Below are 21,496 nucleotides of genomic sequence, written 5' to 3' on the forward strand. Positions count from 1 at the left end.
GACAAACCATTATGAAAATTATGAAATAAAAGCACTAATTCAACACTGGAGTTTGCATTCTCTGGTCAAGTGAAGGGACTGATCATTGCTCAGCATTTTAAAAGCAGATGACAATGAAAATGCCCACAGATCATCTTCAGACAGCTTTTGAGGAATTGGAAAGTGCACACTGTGATGAGGTGGAAGTGTCCTCTGAACATTCCCTTTGCCAATTCATCTTTTCCCTCCCAGACTTTAATATCAGTGATTTGCAGAATCCTTGCCAAAGCAAGAGAAGAAAGTTTCTTCTTTCTTCTGGTCTCTTTCTCCACTGCTAGGAATGAGATTTGTTTTTCTACCCTTCCCTTTAGCTGAAATAGACAGCAGCTTGTAATATCTCCTTACAGAGTTGTTGAAAGCGAAACTTAACTGCTACAGGGGTAGGCAGTCACCATCTGATTTATAAAATATTTTTAAATAAGAAATAGTTGAATGGGAAACTAAAATGTTAAAAAGCATGGTGCTAGCCCTTACCATCATCTTTATTTGTTTGGATTTTTTGCCAAGAAAAAGTTAAACATGATAACCTAGGTTGTGGAGTCCTTGGGGTTCTCTGAGCTTGGCTGTTTTCTTGCAAATGTTTCATTACCCGGCTAGGTAACATCTTCAGCACTGAAGCACTGAAGATGTTACCTATCCGGGTAATGAAACATTTGTAAGAAAACAGCCAAGCTCAGAGGATCCCAAGGACTCCACAGTTCAACCCTGAGCTACACATATTCGCTTCTATTATAACCTAGGATGATGGATAGTTTCCTGGAAGGAGAGGCAGCTGGAAAATATCTTACTAATTTGTCTTCTGGTAAATTTAGGGTGCTTGAGGAAAAAACTTCAATCAATCTGTTTTATTCACAGAATTCTATGGGTGGCCTCAATGATGTCTTCTTGCACCTACTACCCTTCCCTGCCCAATCTTCCATTAATATCAACACAATTCACCTTGCAGTCCTATATGACATTTTGTGTTTTTTTGTTTCTTTGTTTCTTTGAAAAAGAAACTTTTTGTTTGTTTTACAAAGGCAAAATATCCCACAATAATATGATGGAAAGTACAGGGAATTTCTAAGTCAAAGATCATGTCATCTGGACATCAATGAATTAAGGTGACAACACAATACAAGTTTCATCTAGGAGTACTTCTTATCAACAGAAATAGGTGCGCTGGAGGTAATCAAGGTGGATACAGCCATCCTATAACTGAACATTCACCACTTTGGATAAGGGAATGTCATGGAACAAGCAATAGGTCCAGAAGAATTTGGCATTTGTCCAAGAAATTGGTGCACAGAATAAGATTCCCCTGAAGAGTCCACTACCATAAAATACAACATGAAGCATCTGTAAATAATTTGATTTATTGGAAAATATTTTTGTCATGCAATTAGTAGATACTATGTACTTTTTACAAGGACATGCCACTGATTGTATTATTTTAAGCTGATGGTATCATATGTAGTGCTGTATCCTTTGAAACTTGAGTGAACTTCAATTCACAAAATGATTCCTTGTTTTCTCCTTCCTGCTTCTCCCTCTATCACTACCACCCCAAAGAGCCCCACAACAGTGTTGACACATGGACCAAAAACTGTGGAGCTGGAATGGAATGGAAAAAGCAGCCTCAATTCTCTTGTGCAAGCAGAAATTAGAAGTTCCTTTCTGCTTGCATAGGATTTGGTCCAGGCTATATATGAATGAAAGTACAAAACTTCTTTAAAAGTGTTCCACATTACTTTCTCTGCAAGCAATTAAATATGCTTTATGTATGCTATTCCCCAAGAAGCCACTTTGATATGGACCAGATGATATGGGCTGGCAGGAACTACAAAGTCCTAATCCTCAAGAACCGTGGAGACCGTGGTGTTGTTAATTTCACTGGTGCAAGAGGCAGAGGTTGGTGGGGCACTCTTGTCGTTAGTGGCAGCCCTGCCACCCACAATTTCTTCTGTATTTCTGAGAGGCTTCAACAAAATAATGTAACATTTCGGCACAAATATGCACCCTAACAAGCCAAAGCTGGAGGCCAGAATTGCAAATATCTCCACAGCTACCTTGAACTTCCCTCTTGTGCTTAAATAAGCAGGGACAAAAGATATCCAGACAATGAAGAAAACCAGCATTCCAAATGTAACAAACTTGGCTTCATTGAAGTTATTGGGAAGCTTCCGGGCCACAAAAGCAGTGAGGAAGCACTGGATGGCGAGAAATACATCAAACCCAAACATAATACACAAGTACATTATAGAACCCTCATTGCATTCAAAAATTATTTTCAGAGTTGTGAACTGGGTGTTTTTAAACATACGGGGAGGGCTAAAATAAAGGTAAGCAGTACAAATGCCCACTTCAGCTAGGACAGAGATAACTACAACAACTTTTTGGAAAATTGGCCCAACTAACATCCGGGCTTTCTCTGCAATTTTTGAATTTTTGGCCAAGTGAGTCAAAAAGAGCATCACTGTCTTTCCTAAGACACAAGACAGGCAAAGTGAAAAAGCCAAGGCCAAGGACACTTGGCGAGACTGGCATGACCAATCTTCTGGCTTTCCAACGAAGAGAACGGAAGTCATCAAGGTTGCAATGAGAGAAAACTGAATGAGGAAGCTTAGCTCACGGTCATTGGCTTTCACCAGAGGGGTGGTCCTGAACTTGATATAGACTCCAGTCACAGACAGAATGACACATGCGCCAAATACAGAGAGGGCAATCAATGTCATTCCTAAAGCTTCTCCATAAGCCAAGAATTCCACTTCCTTCAGCACACATTTGCTTCTCTGTTCATTGGACCAGTAATCTTCAGGACATGCTGTACATTCCCTTGCATCTGGAGAAGAAACCATAACAGTGGTACTTGTAAAATGCTACAGGGTTTCTTTGGTGCCAAAGCTTAAAAAAGTGGACTAAACCCTGGATATATAAAACAGCCTTCCCCAACCTGCTACTCTCCCAATGATTTGGTGAAAAGAAAATGGAAATGGGGAATCTCATATGCCACCATGAACTGATAACCATAGAGGATTGCAACTTTAATTAGTTCAGTAATTGATGTAAAGCATTTTGATGAATTAGGGTGCAGATTTTAAAGTATTAATGCAAATGCTTACACTATAATTTTGCCCTGAGTGTGGCAACATAAAACTGTTTCCCTCAGAATGATGCCCCTTATAGCCAGTGTGCACATGGCCTAAAACATAAGGACATTGGGAGGGGGGGTCCCCTTATCAATCTAATTATTAAATTAATATGTTTCACTTGATATGTATTCAGTTAACTGGAGTATTTCATTAATTTATTTATTCCTATGATGGATTGCCTAAGTTTTCAGTAACTATAATGATAGCTCTATTTATTCCCTCGAGTAGTACAATATTTAAAAAAGAAATGTGGTGGAAAAAGTATCCTTGCCAAAATGTTAATTTATTTGCTATTGTCTCACAACAATTCCAATGAGAACTTAATCTGATATTTCATCTTGTTAATCAACAACCTTTCTTCATTTATTGTCCTACCTATATATAACTTTCTTTCCTTATTCTTGTATGATAGGGCTTATGATAGGACTATTCATACCTGATTTAGTTAAAATATAATGAAATTCAGCAGAAAAAAAAAGAAGCCAGAAAAAACAATAACATTCTAGTGAGATTATGTGTTGAGTAAGTGCAATATTTTTTTTTAGCTAATGTGATTCTAGACCAGGGATGGGCCACCTTGGGTAGCCTATGCTCAGACATACAATTTTAGATTGGCTGAAAGCCATAAGTATATGATGCCACATCATCATATGGTCAAGAATACACTTTAGGAGGGGGTTGGGTGTGTTACTTTATTTTTAAATGCCTACTTTAGGACTTACACTAGTGGTCTGTAAAAACGTTTTAAGATTAGAATATCCTAACCCTGAAATATTCAGTTCTGACCTTATTGAAAAGGCCATTTCAACTAGTTTTGAAGCAGAAGACCTGCTTTTAAGGTTGAAGCACTTCTGACAAGATCCAGTCAGGTTGGACCAGGACAGTTCAAGGTCACAACATTCTTCCTTAAAATGTTTTGCAAGCCTCTAACACACACTACATTTTCATGTGTTTCCTACCTCAAAATACTATGAAACCATGCTGTCAGTTTTCAGCAATGACAATCAGCTCCCCAAAGCACATTTTCTTTTCCTGTTTCTTCTCGGGTGTGTATGTGTGTCTCCCATTAGTTAAAGTTATGATAAGTGTTCATACCTGTGTGATTACTGAACTGTCCTTCTGCACACCTTATACAGTCATAACAGCATGAAGGTTTCCCTTGCAAGATCCCTTTCCGATATCCGGGTTGGCAATTGTTATTGCATGCAGAGCGTGGTCGCTGAAAGGTATAGAAGCATAGAAGAGGCATTATATTTCTCCTAAAATTGAGATGTGTTTACAAAACTTAAAGCTTACAAAACTCTGCCCCTTATATCTTTATTATCCATGTGGACATTAGTAACACTTTTGCATGGGAACTGAGGTGTTTCTTTAATCCAAACCAAGGTGAGTGATTACCAACTTCAGTTAGCCAATGCAATGCCCCAAGTAATATCTAGGACTATATTTAGGGATAAGGTTAGAGTCAACTCATGGTGCATGTCCCTAGGTTCCTAATATGGTCATCTACTGGGTAGATATGTTAGAAGGAAAGGTAAGGATAAATATTCTCCCAGTTTCTTGGATAGTATTGTTCCTGAATCTGTGTATCAACTAGAATCCTATAATAGGAACTAAGCTGCTGGTTGAATATAATGATGAGTCTTTCTTTAAGTCTATCCATTTGTTCTTTTTAATGTTTAAATATTATTTTGTGTTATAATAAAAGGTTGTTATGATTGTAGTACTTTGTATATATCACTAATCTGGCAAATTATGAATAGTTCTCTTTTTACCCCATCAGGAGCTCAGGGTAGGCAAGTGGTGTCAATTGCTCGATTTTTGTTTTATCTATGCAGTGCAGATGAGCTTCTAGGAAGGGCAGGCCAGCATGAGCCTTCTGCTTTTTCCTTAAGAAATTAATATTTTCTGTGGAATTTTTGCTTCTCAAGCATCTTTGTATTAAAGAGTAATGATCTACCTAGTATTAAGGTTGCCCAAGTTCACTGGTGATGTTAAATAACACCCTTTTGAGATATGTGTTTTCTATCAATGTGGCAAATGTGTGATTTTATCATGCACATATATGAGCACAATCTGTCAGAGCTTCTCTTTTTATTATGGATTAATCTTTCCCGTACTCCATAAAAACCATGAACAGGCAGCATCAGTAGATGTAGAAGCACATGTGGGTATGGTGATCAGGATAGTAGAACATTAAACTACAAGGGTATCTGAAAGCTATTCACTTACTGATCGTTCTGGGTTGTTCCAAAATATTGAATCATTATATATATGAAATTCTTTATTGCTTTCATCTGTCTGGTTAAATGTTCCAACTCTCACAAAGTTGATTCCTCCAGTTTCATTCATTTGCCAGTTTAGAATGTCATATGGTGTATAGACATCCCCATTGGTGTTTATCTTTACATCCTCATCAAGAACTCTAAAATCCATCATATTCTTCATGTAGTACATTAACTATGAACAAGTAGGAAAAAGATAGAATACATTACAATATAGATAACCGTAATGCTGCTAGATATTTTTTGAAAGGCGGTCCAAAAATGTCAACTGGTATTCAGCTATCTATTTTGTGGGAATTACAGTTGTGGAGTAATTGTATTCAGCCATTGCAAAGGTTAATTTTAAATGCTCAGTTTAAAATGCTAATATAATGTGTAAAGTTCTGAATGGTTTGGGGACCAGGCTATTTGACATATAAACAAACATGTGACTCTTCCTTCCACAAAGATTAGAAGCTCTATTTTCTGGGCTACCACTATAAAGAAAGAGTCAGTTGGACCCTTTCTGAACTGGTGAGTTTTAACAATTGTTATTTATTTGTTGACTTGCTTGCTTGTTCAGTTTCTCCAGCCACCTACTCATGCAAGACTCTGGGAAGCTTACAAGGATTAAAACAATACAGTATAAACAATTTAAAACAATGTAGGGGGGGAAAACATAACCATTAATAAAGAATGACACAAACTCAGTAGTAAGCTCATGTTACACCCTGGTCCAGTGCCTGAGGAAAGAATAAGATCTTCAAGCCCTACATTAAAGGGCAGCAGGGTCAAGGTTATATGGATCTCAAGGGGAATGTTGTTCCAGAAGACAGGTGTCACAACAGAGAAGGCATGCCTCCTGGGTCCCTAAAGATGATAATGTTTAACAGATAGGACGCAAAAAATGCCAACCCTATTGAATATTATTGGATGGGTAGACTCAGTTGGGGATAGGTGGTCACACAAATATCCAGGCCCTTATACTAGATGTTTAAGTCCCAAAGTAGGTTTTATGGATGGCAACCACATTTTGAATTGTACTCATAAGTCAACAGTAACCAGTACAGCTTGCATAGTAGGGGTGTTACATGGGAATACCAAACAGGACCATCATTACATGCTATCACATTTAATTTATGCATTTATTTACATAAATTTAATGAACACCTGACTTCCAATGATTCTGGGCACTTTGCCACATTCTGGACATGTAGAGCATGTGGCAGTAGTCTGTATGTGAGATAAGGTATTGTTTACTGCTTGATTGCTTGTCTGATGTCAGCCCTGGTATTAATCTCTGCTTATCTGAGTGTTGATTGCTGGCAAGGAGGTGCTCTGTTTTTTGTTTGTTTGTTTCCTTTTCATTGTCTCTTCTGAATAGTGTGTAGATGTTGTTTATGTGCCTGTTGATGGTTGACTTGTCTGAATACCAAGCTTCCAGGAATTCCCTCACATTTTTGGATTCAGCTTGGTCTAAGATGCTGACAGTTTCCCATTTGTTGTGGGGTTAAGGAGTTTTCATTTCATTCATAACACCACTGCTAGTTGGTGTTCATGGATGCACTCTGCCAGCCAGACAACACCAGACATACAATCAAGCAGAGAGGATAAAATTTAAATGCATTTGTAACTGCTGTAAAGAAGATTGGAAGCCATTTCTTTATATTTTTTTGTCTTTTTTTTTCTCCTATTACTCTCCTTTCTCTTTCATTTCTTTATTTTGCCTATATCTGATATTATTTCTGGCTGTTTGATTTATATTTATTCAAATGTTATATAAAGCTTTCTTTTGAAATATTATTCAGAAAGATGAAGCATTAGTAAATACTTCTGCATGAATATATAAGATTGACCTGCTTTTGCCTTCTTAAAGCATAGGCCCACGAAAGACATAATGCTGAATGGACAGATAAGTTTTTCATAGGAATACAGCTGCTTTCTACTGAATGTGACCCTTGGTCTTCCACTGCAGTAATATCTTAACTGACAGGCATAATACTCAGATTTTCAGGAAAGGCTTCCTTCCACCATGCCTGTGAATGCTTATGATTGAACTTGAGCCTTTGTGTGTACAAAGCGTGTGCATTAATCTGCTGTAGCTTCTGCTCTGAAGAATAATGGGAAAATGCCTTATGATGCTAGAACTAAAAGAATGATGTTGGTTCCAAAATGGGAACCAGTCTTAGAAATAATATATATTGTATTGCAGATTATATTCTGGACCAATATTCTGTTTCAGAAATTCTCCTTTATGAATTGTGATGATCAATATTCTTAAGGAAGTATCTGAATTTATGAATACAAGGATAAGAGTCAAATATACAGGCATAGGATTTCTGAGTGATTATTTCAGGTTGAGGAAATGACCAAAACGTATTTTCATGTTCGTTTCTTCTGATTTGTAGGCACTTTTAAATGACTGTCCTTAGCCTTTCAATAGGCAGTGGGATATATTCTTTATCATTTTTCATATGCTTTTAAATTTATGTTTTGGAGATTTAGTTTTAATATTTGTGTGTGTGCTTGTGTGCTTTCAAATAGTTTTTTACTCCTGGCAACTGCGTGGACAAGTCCATGCAATTTTCCTAGTAGCATTTTCACAAATGGTTTGCCCTTACCTTCTTCCGAGGGCTGCGAGAGAGAGGCTGACCCAAAGTCACCCACCTGGATTTGTGCCTAAGGTGGGACTAGAAGTCACAGCCTCCTGATTTTTTAACCTGTGACCTTAACCACTGCGCCAGACTGGCTCTTTTAATGCATGTTTAACCACCTTTCATAACTGTAAAAATGCAGGATTAAAACTACATTAAATATATGAACAACCTACAAATGATGGTCTGCAATTCAAAAGCCTTTTTTGCAATACTTATAGGTTCCTACACTGTGGGTTCCTGCAGCACTTGTCATCCTGAGGAAGACGATTGTTCCTTCTTAGCACTAGAGAAACAATGACCAAGATCAAAACCTCCCACTACCTCAGTGTTTTTTTCTGTATGTGTGGAAATGTGCTAGAGTCTAAATGCATTTATTGTACGCGTCCCATATGGGAGGCTGTGACCCCATTTCCTCATACATGTTCTTTAAAATATCCTTCTAATCTGTGCCCCCCAAGTTGCCCACCACTCTAGTAAGCATCTGCAAACTGCAACAGATTCTAAGTCACATTCAAGGATGTGGATTTAGTTTGACAGCTTTCTTTTGGATAGCTCAGTTACTGACTATAAGCTGAAAATAAATCTCATAAGGAGTCAGTAGCAGGAGCAAAATGCAATTACATGGGAAAAGGTCTGACTCTGAATTCTTGTTTTGTTTTTGTTACAGGACCATCCTGACAGTCAGAAACACAAGGATGCTGACAAGAAGCTGAAATTACATAATATTCCACCATGAAAGTGTCCTGGGACAATCAGTTCATAGGTTTGGATACCACTCCAATGGAGTTATGTCCAAGGGGCAGTTCTGTGTAATTTCAAGCAACTGTACAGAGTGATCTTCTAAACAGGGTTTAAGGCAACTCTTCATAGTGATCATCTAAACAGAGTGTAAAGCTTCAACGCATGTAGCAATTGTTGTTGAATACGGAAGCACCAAAGGGGTGAAATTATGCTTACAACATCTCTAATTAGTAAAGGACAATTTCAGACACATGCTCCAATATATAGGAATGAGAAAAGTTGCACCCACACAAACAGCCACTTTTACTGAGGGTTTTAGTAAGGGTTTCCTTTGACTTTCAGCACCATCTGAGATAGTCAGGAGACGATTTTTTCACCATGGTATCTTGGATCTGAAATCACTTTAGAGATGTTCACCTGGTCTCTCACCACCAGCTTTTGAGACAGCCAATTTTACATAGGCAAGTTTTTTCAAGATCTGGAGTTATTAGCCCTTTTAATAACAAATTTTATTTGTTCACAGTGGCATCCACAGGCTGTTGTGATGTTTGTCAGAATAACAAAAGCAGTATTGTGCTGCATGCTCCACCCTTTTTGGGGCTACATGCAACATTGTGACATGTGTAGAAAAGGAATGGAGTTTGCATTGTGACACCATGATGGTGTTTTATCATGCTGTCTTCCCCTTTATTTTCCTTCTCCAATGAAAGAAAATATGCTATTCTTTTTAATTAAATTGAATAAGAACTGGCTGAAAAAACACAGGAAAATTTTTCTGCACAGCACTAACATATGTACTATATGTGGGATCTGAAATTATTATTCCCAAATTGTTGCATACCTGCCAGGGCTCAAATTCATCTATGGTGGCACATTTCGGCCCAGAAATAAATGGTCCAGTAGCAGTTTCACAAAGGCGTAACTGGTCGAGGCCATAAGCAACAGCATAAACTGCTTTGTAGACATTATATGTTATTCTAAGTTCCGAAATATCCAAGTATGTATTGTTAAGGTCTTCAAGTCTCTCCTTTCCAGTGCATAACTGATCTGAAGAAAAATCAACAATGTTCTCATGACCAGTTACATTTTTCCGGTTGTCCGTATTATATGGTACGTTGGCATCAGGCCAGGTGCAGTTGAATGCTGATTGCCAAAATTCAATTGTCATATCATTTGAATCATTAGCTGGGTGTACATCTAGAAGAAATTCCCAGAGGCCTGGAATTTCACCCCTTCGTATCCCAAAGCCAATTGCCCCACCAAGGAGCGGAAAATATTCAGGCTTAGCAATTAAGGCAGATGTGACCCATGCCTCACTCGCTATCCACGTTTTGCCAGTGATATTACTAATGATAAGCTCTTCCACTAAAGGATGGAAGTCAATATCAGAAGAGTAAACCACAATGACCGTGGCGTTGGTACCTTTTACAATGTCAACAACCGATTTGATCTTTTCCCTGGAATATATTTTAGGGATTGTTTCCGAGAAGGCAATGCAGGTATAGATGTTCTCAACAGCTTCTTTAAAAGCTTTAACACCGTATTTCCCATAATCATCATCGGCAGCAATCGTTCCTACCCATCTCCAACCAAAATGGTGAATTAAATCAGCCATCCCCTGTGACTGTACCTTATCGCTTGGAATAGTGCGGAGATAGGTTGGGAACTGATATTTATCAGAGAGAAGTGAGGAAGAGGAAGCATAACCAACCTAAGAAAGGAATAGAGAAAGAGTAAAGAGATTGTATAAGTTGTCATATATGGCCTTTATGGCCAGGAATTCTTGAGTCAGATTCTTAGCCCATTTGATTCTATCAACCCATCTGCCATGGTAAGACTTCCTTGCCCTGGTTGGAAGGGACAACTTTTCTGGAAATCCTTAGCTTAGGAGTTGGTTTCGCTTCCGGCATGTCTATTGAAAAGGTTCAGGTGACAAGTGCAGGAAATAGGACAGTATGCCCAAGTTCCTGGAAAAACAATCAGGAGAAACCATACTAGTCTGAATGGACAAAAAAGTTTGACTAGCTGTAAGTCCACTTCTTAGACTCTTCCTATGATTTGTCAGGGAGGCCAACAAATGTGAGGTCAAAGGCCAGAGGGCACAAGGAAGGTGCATCACATTAAAACATTCTTTATTTCAGCCATAGCTTGTCGGATATGCCAAACCTTGGTTCATTCATTCAAGATAAACTCAAAAAGTCTACATTGTGGTTTTGTGTAATGTATGGACCTAACCAATACTTGGAGGCAATGGAAAGAGAGTCAAGGGGTTAGAAAGGCCAGGGATCAGCAGAGAAATGGGAAGCAATCCTATGCAGTGTGCTTTGATGTTCTTAGCTTAGGTGACAGGCCAGTGAAAAGGACTTATTTTGTGAAGATTTGATGAGCTGCTAGCTGATTAGTTTGATTTATATTTTGGTCTGTGATGATGTTGCTTCCTGGGCTATTTAAGAGCAAACTACATAAAATACATAAAAATATTTTGTGCAGCAACAATTACCTTTCCAAGTTTGTTTTCCTCCCAGGCCTGTTGTTTAAAAGAATTACTTTCCTTCTCTTGGGCTGGGAGGTTTAAAATGTTTCCCATAAAAGTTTGTTGTTTTGTTTTTGTTTGTTAACTATATGAGTTGCATCCTTTTTTCAAGTGCCTCACCTCCCTCATGTCTGATTTTGATTGAATGCCAAGATGTTTACCTTGGATGCACACACACAGAAGCACATGCAGACATCTTGAAAGATAACTGCACAGTACATACAGTGGGGCAAAAAAAGTATTTAGTCAGCCACCAATTGTGCAAGTTCTCCCACTTAAAAAGATGAGAGAGGCCTGTAATTTTCATCATAGGTATACCTCAACTATGAGAGACAAAATGGGGGAAGAAATCCAGAAAATCACATTGTCTGATTTTTAAGGAATTTATTTGCAAATCATGGTGGAAAATAAGTATTTGGTCAATATCAAAAGTTCATCTCAATACTTTGTTATATATCCTTTGTTGGCAATGACAGAGGTCAAACGTTTTCTGTAAGTCTTCACAAGGTTTTCACACACTGTTGCTGGTATTTTGGCCCATTCCTCCATGCAGATCTCCTCTAGAGCAGTGTTGTTTTGGGGCTGTCGCTGGGCAACACGGACTTTCCACTCCCTCCAAAGGTTTTCCATGGGGTTGAGATCTGGAGACTGGCTAGGCCACTCCAGGACCTTGAAATGCTTCTTACGAAGCCACTCCTTCGTTGCCCAGGTGGTGTGTTTGGGATCATTGTCATGCTGAAAGACCCAGCCACGTTTCATCTTCAATGCCCTTGCTGATGGAAGGAGGTGTTCACTCAAAATCTCATGATACATGGCCCCATTCATTCTTTCCTTTACACAGATCAGTCGTCCTGGTCCCTTTGCAGAAAAACAGCCCCAAAGCATGATGTTTCCACCCCCATGCTTCACAGTAGGTATGGTGTTCTTTGGATGCAACTCAGCATTCTCTCTCCTCCAAACACGACAAGTTGAGTTTAGACCAAAATGTTCTACTTTGGTCTCATCTGACTATATGACATTCTCCCAATCCTCTTCTGGATCATCCAAATGCTCTCTAGCAAACTTCAGACGGGCCCGGACATGTACTGGCTTAAGCAGGGGGACACATCTGGCACTGCAGGATTTGAGTCCCTGGCAGCATAGTGTGTTACTGATGGTAGCCTTTGTTACTTTGGTCCCAGCTCTCTGCAGGTCATTCACTAGGTCCCCCCATGTGGTTCTGGGATTTTTGCTCACCGTTCTTGTGATCATTTTGACCCCACAGGGTGAGATCTTGCGTGGAGCCCCAGTTCGAGGGAGATTATCAGTGGTCTTGTATGTCTTCCATTTTCTAATTATTGCTCCCACAGTTGATTTCTTCACACCAAGCTGCTTGCCTATTGCAGATTCAGTCTTCCCAGCCTGGTGCAGGCCTACAATTTTGTTTCTGGTGTCCTTCGACAGCTCTTTGGTCTTGGCCATAGTGGAGTTTGGAGTGTGATTGTTTGAGGTTGTGGACAGGTGTCTTTTATACTGATAACAAGGTCAAACAGGTGCCATTACTACAGGTAATGAGTGGAGGACAGAGGAGCCTCTTAAAGAAGTAGTTACAGGTCTGTGAGAGCCAGACATCTTGCTTGTTTGTAGGTGACCAAATACTTATTTTCCCCCATGATTTGCAAATAAATTCTTTAAAAATCAGACAATGTGATTTTCTGGATTTTTTTCCCCATTTTGTCTCTCATAGTTGAGGTATACCTATGATGAAAATTACAGGCCTCTCTCATCTTTTTAAGTGGGAGAACTTGCACAATTGGTGGCTGACTAAATACTTTTTTTGCCCCACTGTATTTGCCATTTGCATTGTAAGTGAAGTTACACCGGGTCTGTGCTGAGGCGCCCCCCAAATAATTGACTTATGAGATTAGCTGTGGACCAGAATTCTGCTAAACAACTGCTGTGTCTGGAAGTTTGTTCACATGAGAGTGGGGAGAAGAAAAAGTGCTAGGGTTTCTTGGGGAGGCAAACATTGCTACTAAACTAGTTTTAGACTGTGGTAAAGCTATACTCCTGCTACTAAACTAGTTTTAGACTGTGGTAAAGCTATACTCCTAATTATGTTGTTATGATCACTGCTGAAGGCTTCTGCTTATAATACTGACAGAGGAGTAATGAAATTTGTGGCTGTTTATTTTCACCTTCCCAACCAGATGTCTTCTAAATATTTGGACCATGATTCCCATCATCAGCCAACAAGGTTAATGATATGGGATCTGTAATATACAGATCTGGAGGGCCCTAGGCTGCTCTAGAGTAAGGGCCATTTTACTGTCAAAGAAAAAGTCAAGGCCAACATTCAGATCAAATTTGATGTAAATATAATCACAATATTATTACCTGAATTAACTGCACTTAAAACTCATGGGTTCTATTATTTATGATGGAGGCAACTACTATAGGCTCAAGGGTTGCCTAGGCTTACATGACAGGTCAAGTGCCTCATTCCAAAATAGGCAGGTCAAAGCCCATTCTGAAAGGGAGCTCAGAGATTTTAAGGGACCAGCAAAGATGTCTTAAACATTTGCAAGGTGTCAGCCACTGTTTTTCCCTTTAAATCCCTCCAAATGCAAAAGGAGTTTAACATTTTGGTCCTATATTCAGTGGGGGCACAAAAGAAATGCTGCACTTTTCAAAACCCTTTAAAACAATTTGTTGGCAACTTCTGGAGGGTACTCAAGACTCCCAGGGGCAACATACTACCTGGAAACCTGAGTTTGAGCACCTACACTCTGGATTATGGACTTTCCCCAGTGTTAAATTCCTCTGTTCTTGACTTGGCAGAAAAATAAACTGGAATGAAACTTGCTGCCTCACTGAGGATTCCTATTCTGCTTCTATTGTCTCTCCAATAGAAGAGAATATGTAGCTCAGGGTTGAACTGTGGAGTCCTTGATGCTCTCTGAGCTTGGTTGTTTGCTTGCAGACGTTTCATTGCCCGACTAGGTAGCATCATCAATATCATCATCATAAGCAGGGATTAACACCAGACAAACAATCTGGCCAAAAACAATACCTAATCAAGGAACTACCAAGGAGAAAACCACACCCCCACCAGTACAAGCAGGGCAAGCTGCTGTATATAAGCAGGGAGCAAACCCCACACTCACTAGCACTGAAGATGTTACCTAGTCAGGTAATGAAATGTCTGCAAGCAGATACCCAAGCTCAGAGAGCACCAAAGACTCTATTGCTTCTTTCTGAGGTCACTGCCAAGGTAATGAGTAACAAAGCTTCACAGATTTTATATTGCTTGAGGTTGCCCGTGGACAGGAGGAAAATGCTGCTTCCCCAGGTATATAGGTATATAGGATGACTTAAACATGTCTCTCTTACTAAGGGCAAGGTGGAGGACATGAGAGAAAAATATGTTGCCAGGGTATATTTGCACCATGGTTAAGTACAAATGGGGAAAGAGTCTTGGTAGCTTTTAGATATAGATCCATGACTGTAGACTCAGCTTGTTTTTGCCTTATTTTATGCCTTATGGAAGGCAAAGCATCTGAATTGACAAATGCTACTGGTTCTGAACAGTTTAGAATCAACCACGGACTGATTGTGGGACAAGGAAGGGGAAGAGGTGGATCCTTGTAGCTATTCTAATATAACATTTTCCATGTAAAGCCAATTTGTCACTTTCAGATTGTCCACAAAGTGAAGAAGTCTGGCTGGTGTTGGGGAAGAATAACTCCATCTCTAACTTTACTGCTCCCCTACTGGATATATCCTCCTGACAAATCATGTTTATGGTATTTACTGTACCTGAGGGAAATAGTAAAGCCCAAGGATTCTTGAGGAAGCAATGGAAAGAGTGGATCCACCAGCTCCAACAACTGCTGCTAAAGGAGCGCCAGTACTGCATCGGAAGACGGGAGTTGTTTCATTCTGTCCAGTGAGGAATGCCAAAGAATTCTCCACTGTCTTGGACATTGTAAAGCAAGTGTCATAGATCTGATAGCCAAGAGTTATGTTTGGTAGAATGTCATCTCTTTTGTTAATATCATTGATGGCATGTATCATGGCTTTGACCCAACGGTAACCCCGAAAATTAAACCTGCAGAGCAAAAAGAGGTTGAATGCATGCAATCATGTCAGCATGTTAAAACAAAATGACATCTTCCATATTCATCACATGTTATTCATATCAACAAGTGTATTCAATGAAGAATCCTCTATGTTTCTCAGGGTGGGCAATCCACAACTTGCAGGTATCACATGGCTCCCAAAGTACCCCTTCTGAGGTCTTTCGAAGATTCTGTAGAGCTTGGGAGCATTAAAGAGAGAAATAGGTGCCTTAATATTTTGGTCCCCACTCTTGTGTGAAGATACCACCTCTATGTATCCAGATAAGAGGGGGCAGATTGCAACCCTGTGGAGTCTCTCAACCCATCCCCTCTTTGTAGCCTTCACAGCTACCCCTTATCATGCTATCAGATTTTGTGAGCACAACTGCCACAAAATTGTGATGTAGTTTCCCACCATTCTGGTGTGGGAAACAGAAATAAGCATGCATCCCAAAATAAGCTTAACACAGTTTAAAAACCTGAAAGTAGTATCTCTTTATTGTTGTTGTTGTTGTTGTTGTTCAGTCGTTAAGTCGTGTCCGACTCTTCGTGACCACATGAACTATATTGCGCCAGGCCTTCCTGTCCTTCACTGCCTCCCTGAGTTTGCTCAGTTTCATGCTTATTGCTTCAGTGATGGTATCTAACCATCTCATCCTCTGCCGTCCTCTTCTCCTTTTGCCTTCAATCTTTCCCAGCATCAGGGTCTTTTCCAAAGACTCCTCTCTTCGCATTAGGTGACCAAAGTATCTGAGCTTGAGCTTCATTATCAGTCCTTCCAATGAACAATCAGGGTTGATTTCCTTTAAGATTGACTGGTTTGACCTCCTAGCAGTCCAGGGGACTCTTAAGAGTCTTCTCCAGCACCACAGTTCAAAGGCATCAATTCTTCGGAGCTCAGCCTTCTTTATGGTCCAGCTCTCACAGCCATACATTACTACTGGAAAAACCATAGCTTTGACTATGCGGATCTTTGTTGGCAAGGTGACGTCTCTGCTTTTAAATATGCTATCTAGGTTTGCCATAGCTTTCCTCCCAAGGAGCAAGCGTCTTTTAATTTCATGGCTGCAATCTCCGTCTGCGGTGATCTTGGAGCCCAAATAAATGAAGTCTGTTACTGCTTCCATTTCTACCCCTTCTATTTGCCAGGAATTGATGGGTCCAGATGCCATGATCTTAGTTTTCTTAATGTTGAGTTTCAAGCCAGCTTTCGCACTCTCCTCTTTCACCCTAATCAAGAGGCTCTTTAGTTCTTCTTCACTTTCTGCCATTAGGGTGGTATCGTCTGCATATCTTAGGTTATTGATGTTTCTCCCTGCAATCTTAATTCCAGCTTGTGATTCTTCCAGCCTGGCATTTCTCATGATGTACTCTGCATATAGGTTAAATAAGCAGGGTGACAGTATACAGCCTTGTCGTACTCCTTTCCCTATTTTGAACCAATCGGTTGTTCCGTGACTGGTTCTAACTGTTGCTTCTTGGCCCACATACAGATTTCTCAGGAGACAGGTAAGATGGTCTGGTACCCCCATCTCTTTAAGAATTTGCCACAGTTTGTTGTGATCCACACAATCAAAGGCTTTTGCATAGTCAATGAAGCAGAAGTAGATGTTTTTCTGGAACTCTCGTGCTTTCTCCATGATCTCTTTATTGCCCCCCCCCCAAAATAGAAAAAAAAATCTGTGATCTTCATTTGCTAGCTTATCCTTACAATTTGTGGAGCTCCAGTGATAATCCAAGCTGGCAAACCATTTAGAATTTTCTTGTACCTGAGATGCACTAGCATTGTTATTAATGTATACCAGGGACCCAAAACAGTAATTATATGAACTTTTCTATCACTTCATGTTTTATATTTGCATTCTAATACAATTTACCTTAACATACCTTGCCTCTCTATTTCTCTCATCAGAAATCTTATGGTGATGTGACAGACCATATCCAGGAACAGAATAATACCTTGGATGTAATACCAAAGATGTTTGCCACATAATGGAAGTAAAATTGTGCAATCCACCAGAACACATTTATTGGCTCATAAACTGGCAACAAATAATGCAGCCCAAGAATATCCCTCATTCTCCTCTCAAAAAGAAGAAAGACAGAAAATATGCCTCTCCTTACAGACGTATTTGAGAACAAATTCCTGCATATTTAGATGTGGTGTTTACAAAAAAGTCTATGATAGAAGCTTTGGTACTTGGGCTGTATTTTTCAAAGATGTACATTAGGGCAAGACGTATATAAACCTATGTATATCTGTGAGTGCTGTATACACAATTACAATATTTAGAACAGTAACAAATGAAGATTTTCTAGCATTTTTAAAAAAAAATGAATTCAGGAAAACCTGCAAACCTGACATTGCAATACTGACACAAAGCAGATTGTACTATTTTTCCAGACTGATCACTTTCAGAACTGTGTTATCTTTGTCAGTGGGATCAAGAAAATATAAATGGGAATCACAGTGTAGATGACATGATGACGATGATGTGGCTATAATTATTGTGGTCCTAGTCCTCTCTTTGAAGGCATCTACTATCTGAAGGGCTTTCCAGTCCAAATTCAATTTAAAGTTAAGTACCATTAAAAAAGAAGAGCAGGAGGAGCCTTGAAGCTGGTCATCGACAGTAAAAACTGCAGATGAAGAAACAAGTAAGCCTTTTGGCTGTAGTCCTCCTTACCCTATAGACAGAAACGTTCTCAGTTTTATTTAATTTGTTAATCATCATAAACTCCAAATTTGTATCTCTGCATATAAATTAGCATGCAGAAATGTTTAAATGGGGGTGGGTGGGTAAAAATGTGGTCCTCTTACAAGAAATGTGGCAGGGCTTTTTTCCTGTCTAATGTCATATCAGGTTATAGCATCTGCTTTGTCTTTCTGCTTCTAACCTCTCTCAGCTTGAAAACTCTGGAAGATAATAAACCCTGGATTATGATTTCTTTCTAATTAAGGAAGGCACAAAGGAAACTTAACTGTGTCTTTACTCTTTGCACTTCTCATTTTACATCAGGCTCTAAAAGAGTGAGGAATGTTTTTTCCACTGTTGACATGAGAATACACAGCATTTGCCTTGCGTCAAGTCACATCGTCAAAGTCACAGTCAACTTTTAAAATTATGCTAGGATGCATTCCAAGAAATGGGTATGGCTGTGATGGAAAAAAGGGCAAAAATGGGTCAGATAATAATTACCATTATAAATTTCATCACTATTAATGCCCCCTCCTCTTCTTCCTCTACACTATCATTATCATTAAGGGATATTTCATTGTTTATATGTTTGTATTGTATCATGGATATTTGTATGCCACCATTAGTTTAATGGAATTGGTGACATATAAATTAAGTACCAGTCCTACTTCTATTAATAAAAAATATTGATAATAGTGCCATCTTCATCATCACCATCATCCTCATCCTCATCCTCATCCTCATCAGAACCAGTATGGTGCAGTGGTTAAAGTACTTTGATTAGGACCTGGGAGATCCAGGTTCAAGCCCACCTTCAGCCATGGAAGTTGACTGGGTCACTTTGGGTCAGTTAAGATCTTTCAGCCCAACCAATCAAACAGATTGGTTTGTTGTAGGAAAAACAGCAGGAGGGAATACTATATCAATACCTTTGAGATCCTGGAGGAATGATGAGATATAAATTGGATATAAATAAATAAACAAACAAATAAACATTGTTAGTAGAATTGCCATCTCTGTATCATCCTGCCCGTTTTGGCACCATCCTGCCCATATCTATAACTCACCATTCCAAATGTTTTGATGAAGGGAACAAGAAGCATAAACAGCTTGTAAATAATGTTGTTCCACTTTTGGAGGCTCAGCTGTCCTTGTAAGGAGAGGCAAACATGTAGGATCCCTTCCCTGAAATCTGGAATACCTTTGAGATTTCATAATTTCATATAAATGAATAAATTTAGCTAAACTGGAAAATGCAGATAGTCACATCATTTGAAACCCACATGTTTTGAAATGGTTTATAATTTTTTGATAATTGGAATTGATTTGAAAGCTGGATAATCTGTGTTGGAACAAGCTTTGGGATCACAGTTCATTCATGCATACTATGTTATAAATGAATTGGGATCCTGTATACATTTTCCTCCCTTCACTCTGTTTTTTTTTTTTGGCAAGGAAAAGGATCAGAGGAACTGGGCAAATCCTAACATCATGCACAGATGCCTAACCTTCCTGTAGCTTCCTTCACATATGGGTTGGACATGTTTGTTTGCCCTCTTTGAGATGATTGATCCTCCTAATATCTGTCCCGCCTTCTGTATTTTTTTTTAAAAATAAATGAAACTGCCTTCTACCACTGCAGTTCAAATTTATAAATGTTTTCTGGCTTAGAAAAGCTGTGATGACTGCAGGGTTAGACTGTATAAAAGATCACGCCAGTCTTGCAATTAGTATTTTATCTGATGGCCATCCATCTATTTCAGGAAGTATCCCAACCACTCTAGAGCCTTTCAGGAGCCCGCTCAATGATGCCTGTAGAATGACCATGTTGGAAGGGAAAAAGTCACAAATATATTAGCCGTCTCCTCTTACAGATGCACAACTCTCATTGGGTTGAAGGTTATATCAGCCTGTGTCAAGGACCACAATGCAAATGAAGATGGAGTTACATAAAAGAGGTAAAAAATCTAAATGGGCATGAAATTTAAGTTAAATTAATTAAATATTAATTATTTAATAATTATGTCTTAGGATAAAGTTATTTCATGTTTTGCTATGCTTGGGCATCTCCATGCTGCTTCCAGATATCCCACATTATCATTACACTGGAATTAGAGTCTCAATAGAAGCTCCAAACTGGAAGCTTGTATAACACCAGAAACTGGTATAAATCAGGTGCCAAAAGAGTGTAAGATCATGAGCAGCAAAAATGCATGATCCATGGTTTGTGGCTTGCTCCCAGAAATCACCAGTGTGATCCATCAGTGATCTCATCCATAATCCTCAAAGATCCAGGGAGCCCAATGATGTGTAAAATAGCTCCTTCAGTTTCTTCTTGGCTAATAAAGGGGTTGAAAAATCACTGTTTCTTCTGCAAATGGCATCATCAGTCTAGCAACTTTGCACTTCCTGCTAAAAATGAACAGGAAAGAAAATCTCCTAGCTTTGTCCTGTAAAAGTTGCTGGGCCTATATGGGATGGGAAAATTGCATATGCGTATGACTATATCCACACATTTTAACCAAGTTAGTTCTATACATAGCGGTGACTTGTACACAACATGCTAAGCTTTGGTAATGTTAACTTTGGTTTATTGTTTTTATGGCATAATGTGTTGTTTGAACATAGCCTATCTGGTTAGGTAATGGTTCATGTATTGTGCAAATTCAGATAATTGATTAAATTCAATAATCAGGTAAAATCAGGTGAAATGTATGTCATAAATGCATTAGAATGTCTGTCTGTAGGGGAGAGAGGTTGGTTGTACATAAGTAGGTATGGAAATTATATATGTGTATATTAGTATCTGCATCATATGGTATGCACAGTTAGGTGCATTCCCCAAGCGTCCAGCTCAACGCCTGATGTGGTCCTTAAGCCCAAAAGCTTGCAGATCCTGGTATAAAGCCTCCATAATGCAACATTAGCATCTAACCTGCCATTGAAGGAAACTATAGGTCAGTCTGCTTAAAAATGGACATGTTCCCTGGGCATAAAGCTACTGTGCAGAAAAAATTATCTTGCATTTTCAAAAATAGATCGGCCAAAGGAAGACAGAACTTTAGTGAAATTCTTATGGGTGGGATGAAGGCTTCTATGTACCTAGTTAAGAGTGTATATTTATATCAGTTTTCTCAACCTTGGGAATTTTAAGATGTGTGGACTTCAGCTCCCAGAATTCCCTAGCTAGCCACTGGTCTATATCTTTGGATAAGAAGGTGCATATAAATTTCGGGAATCTCTTGCAATAAGTACAATATTCTTTTGCAACTGCAATTCTAGTTCCTACTGTTGTAGCCATCAAAGAATCCCCTGAGTAAACAAAGACTAAA

General features: G+C 39.1%; 1 protein-coding gene across 1 annotated transcript in view; it reads right to left on the reverse strand.

Annotated features, from left to right (window-relative positions):
- Nucleotides 1-1,671: 1,671 nt before the first annotated feature.
- LOC103061430 (vomeronasal type-2 receptor 1-like) overlaps nt 1,672-21,496 on the reverse strand; it is a 30,940-nt gene continuing 11,115 nt past the window's right edge. The window contains exons 2-6 of the mRNA XM_088132219.1: nt 15,164-15,467; nt 9,674-10,543; nt 5,403-5,630; nt 4,266-4,389; nt 1,672-2,860 (exon numbers count right to left, since the gene is read on the reverse strand). Coding sequence (XP_087988345.1) covers nt 1,869-2,860; nt 4,266-4,389; nt 5,403-5,630; nt 9,674-10,543; nt 15,164-15,467 — 2,518 coding nt within the window. The 3' untranslated portion in view covers nt 1,672-1,868. The remainder of the gene's footprint in view (nt 2,861-4,265; nt 4,390-5,402; nt 5,631-9,673; nt 10,544-15,163; nt 15,468-21,496) is intronic.

The sequence above is a fragment of the Python bivittatus genome, unplaced genomic scaffold, assembly GCF_059951505.1.
Source record: "Python bivittatus isolate LINGU-HERP-01145 unplaced genomic scaffold, Pbiv_v1 ctg000980_np1212, whole genome shotgun sequence".
Classification (NCBI taxonomy): Eukaryota; Metazoa; Chordata; class Lepidosauria; order Squamata; family Pythonidae; genus Python; species Python bivittatus.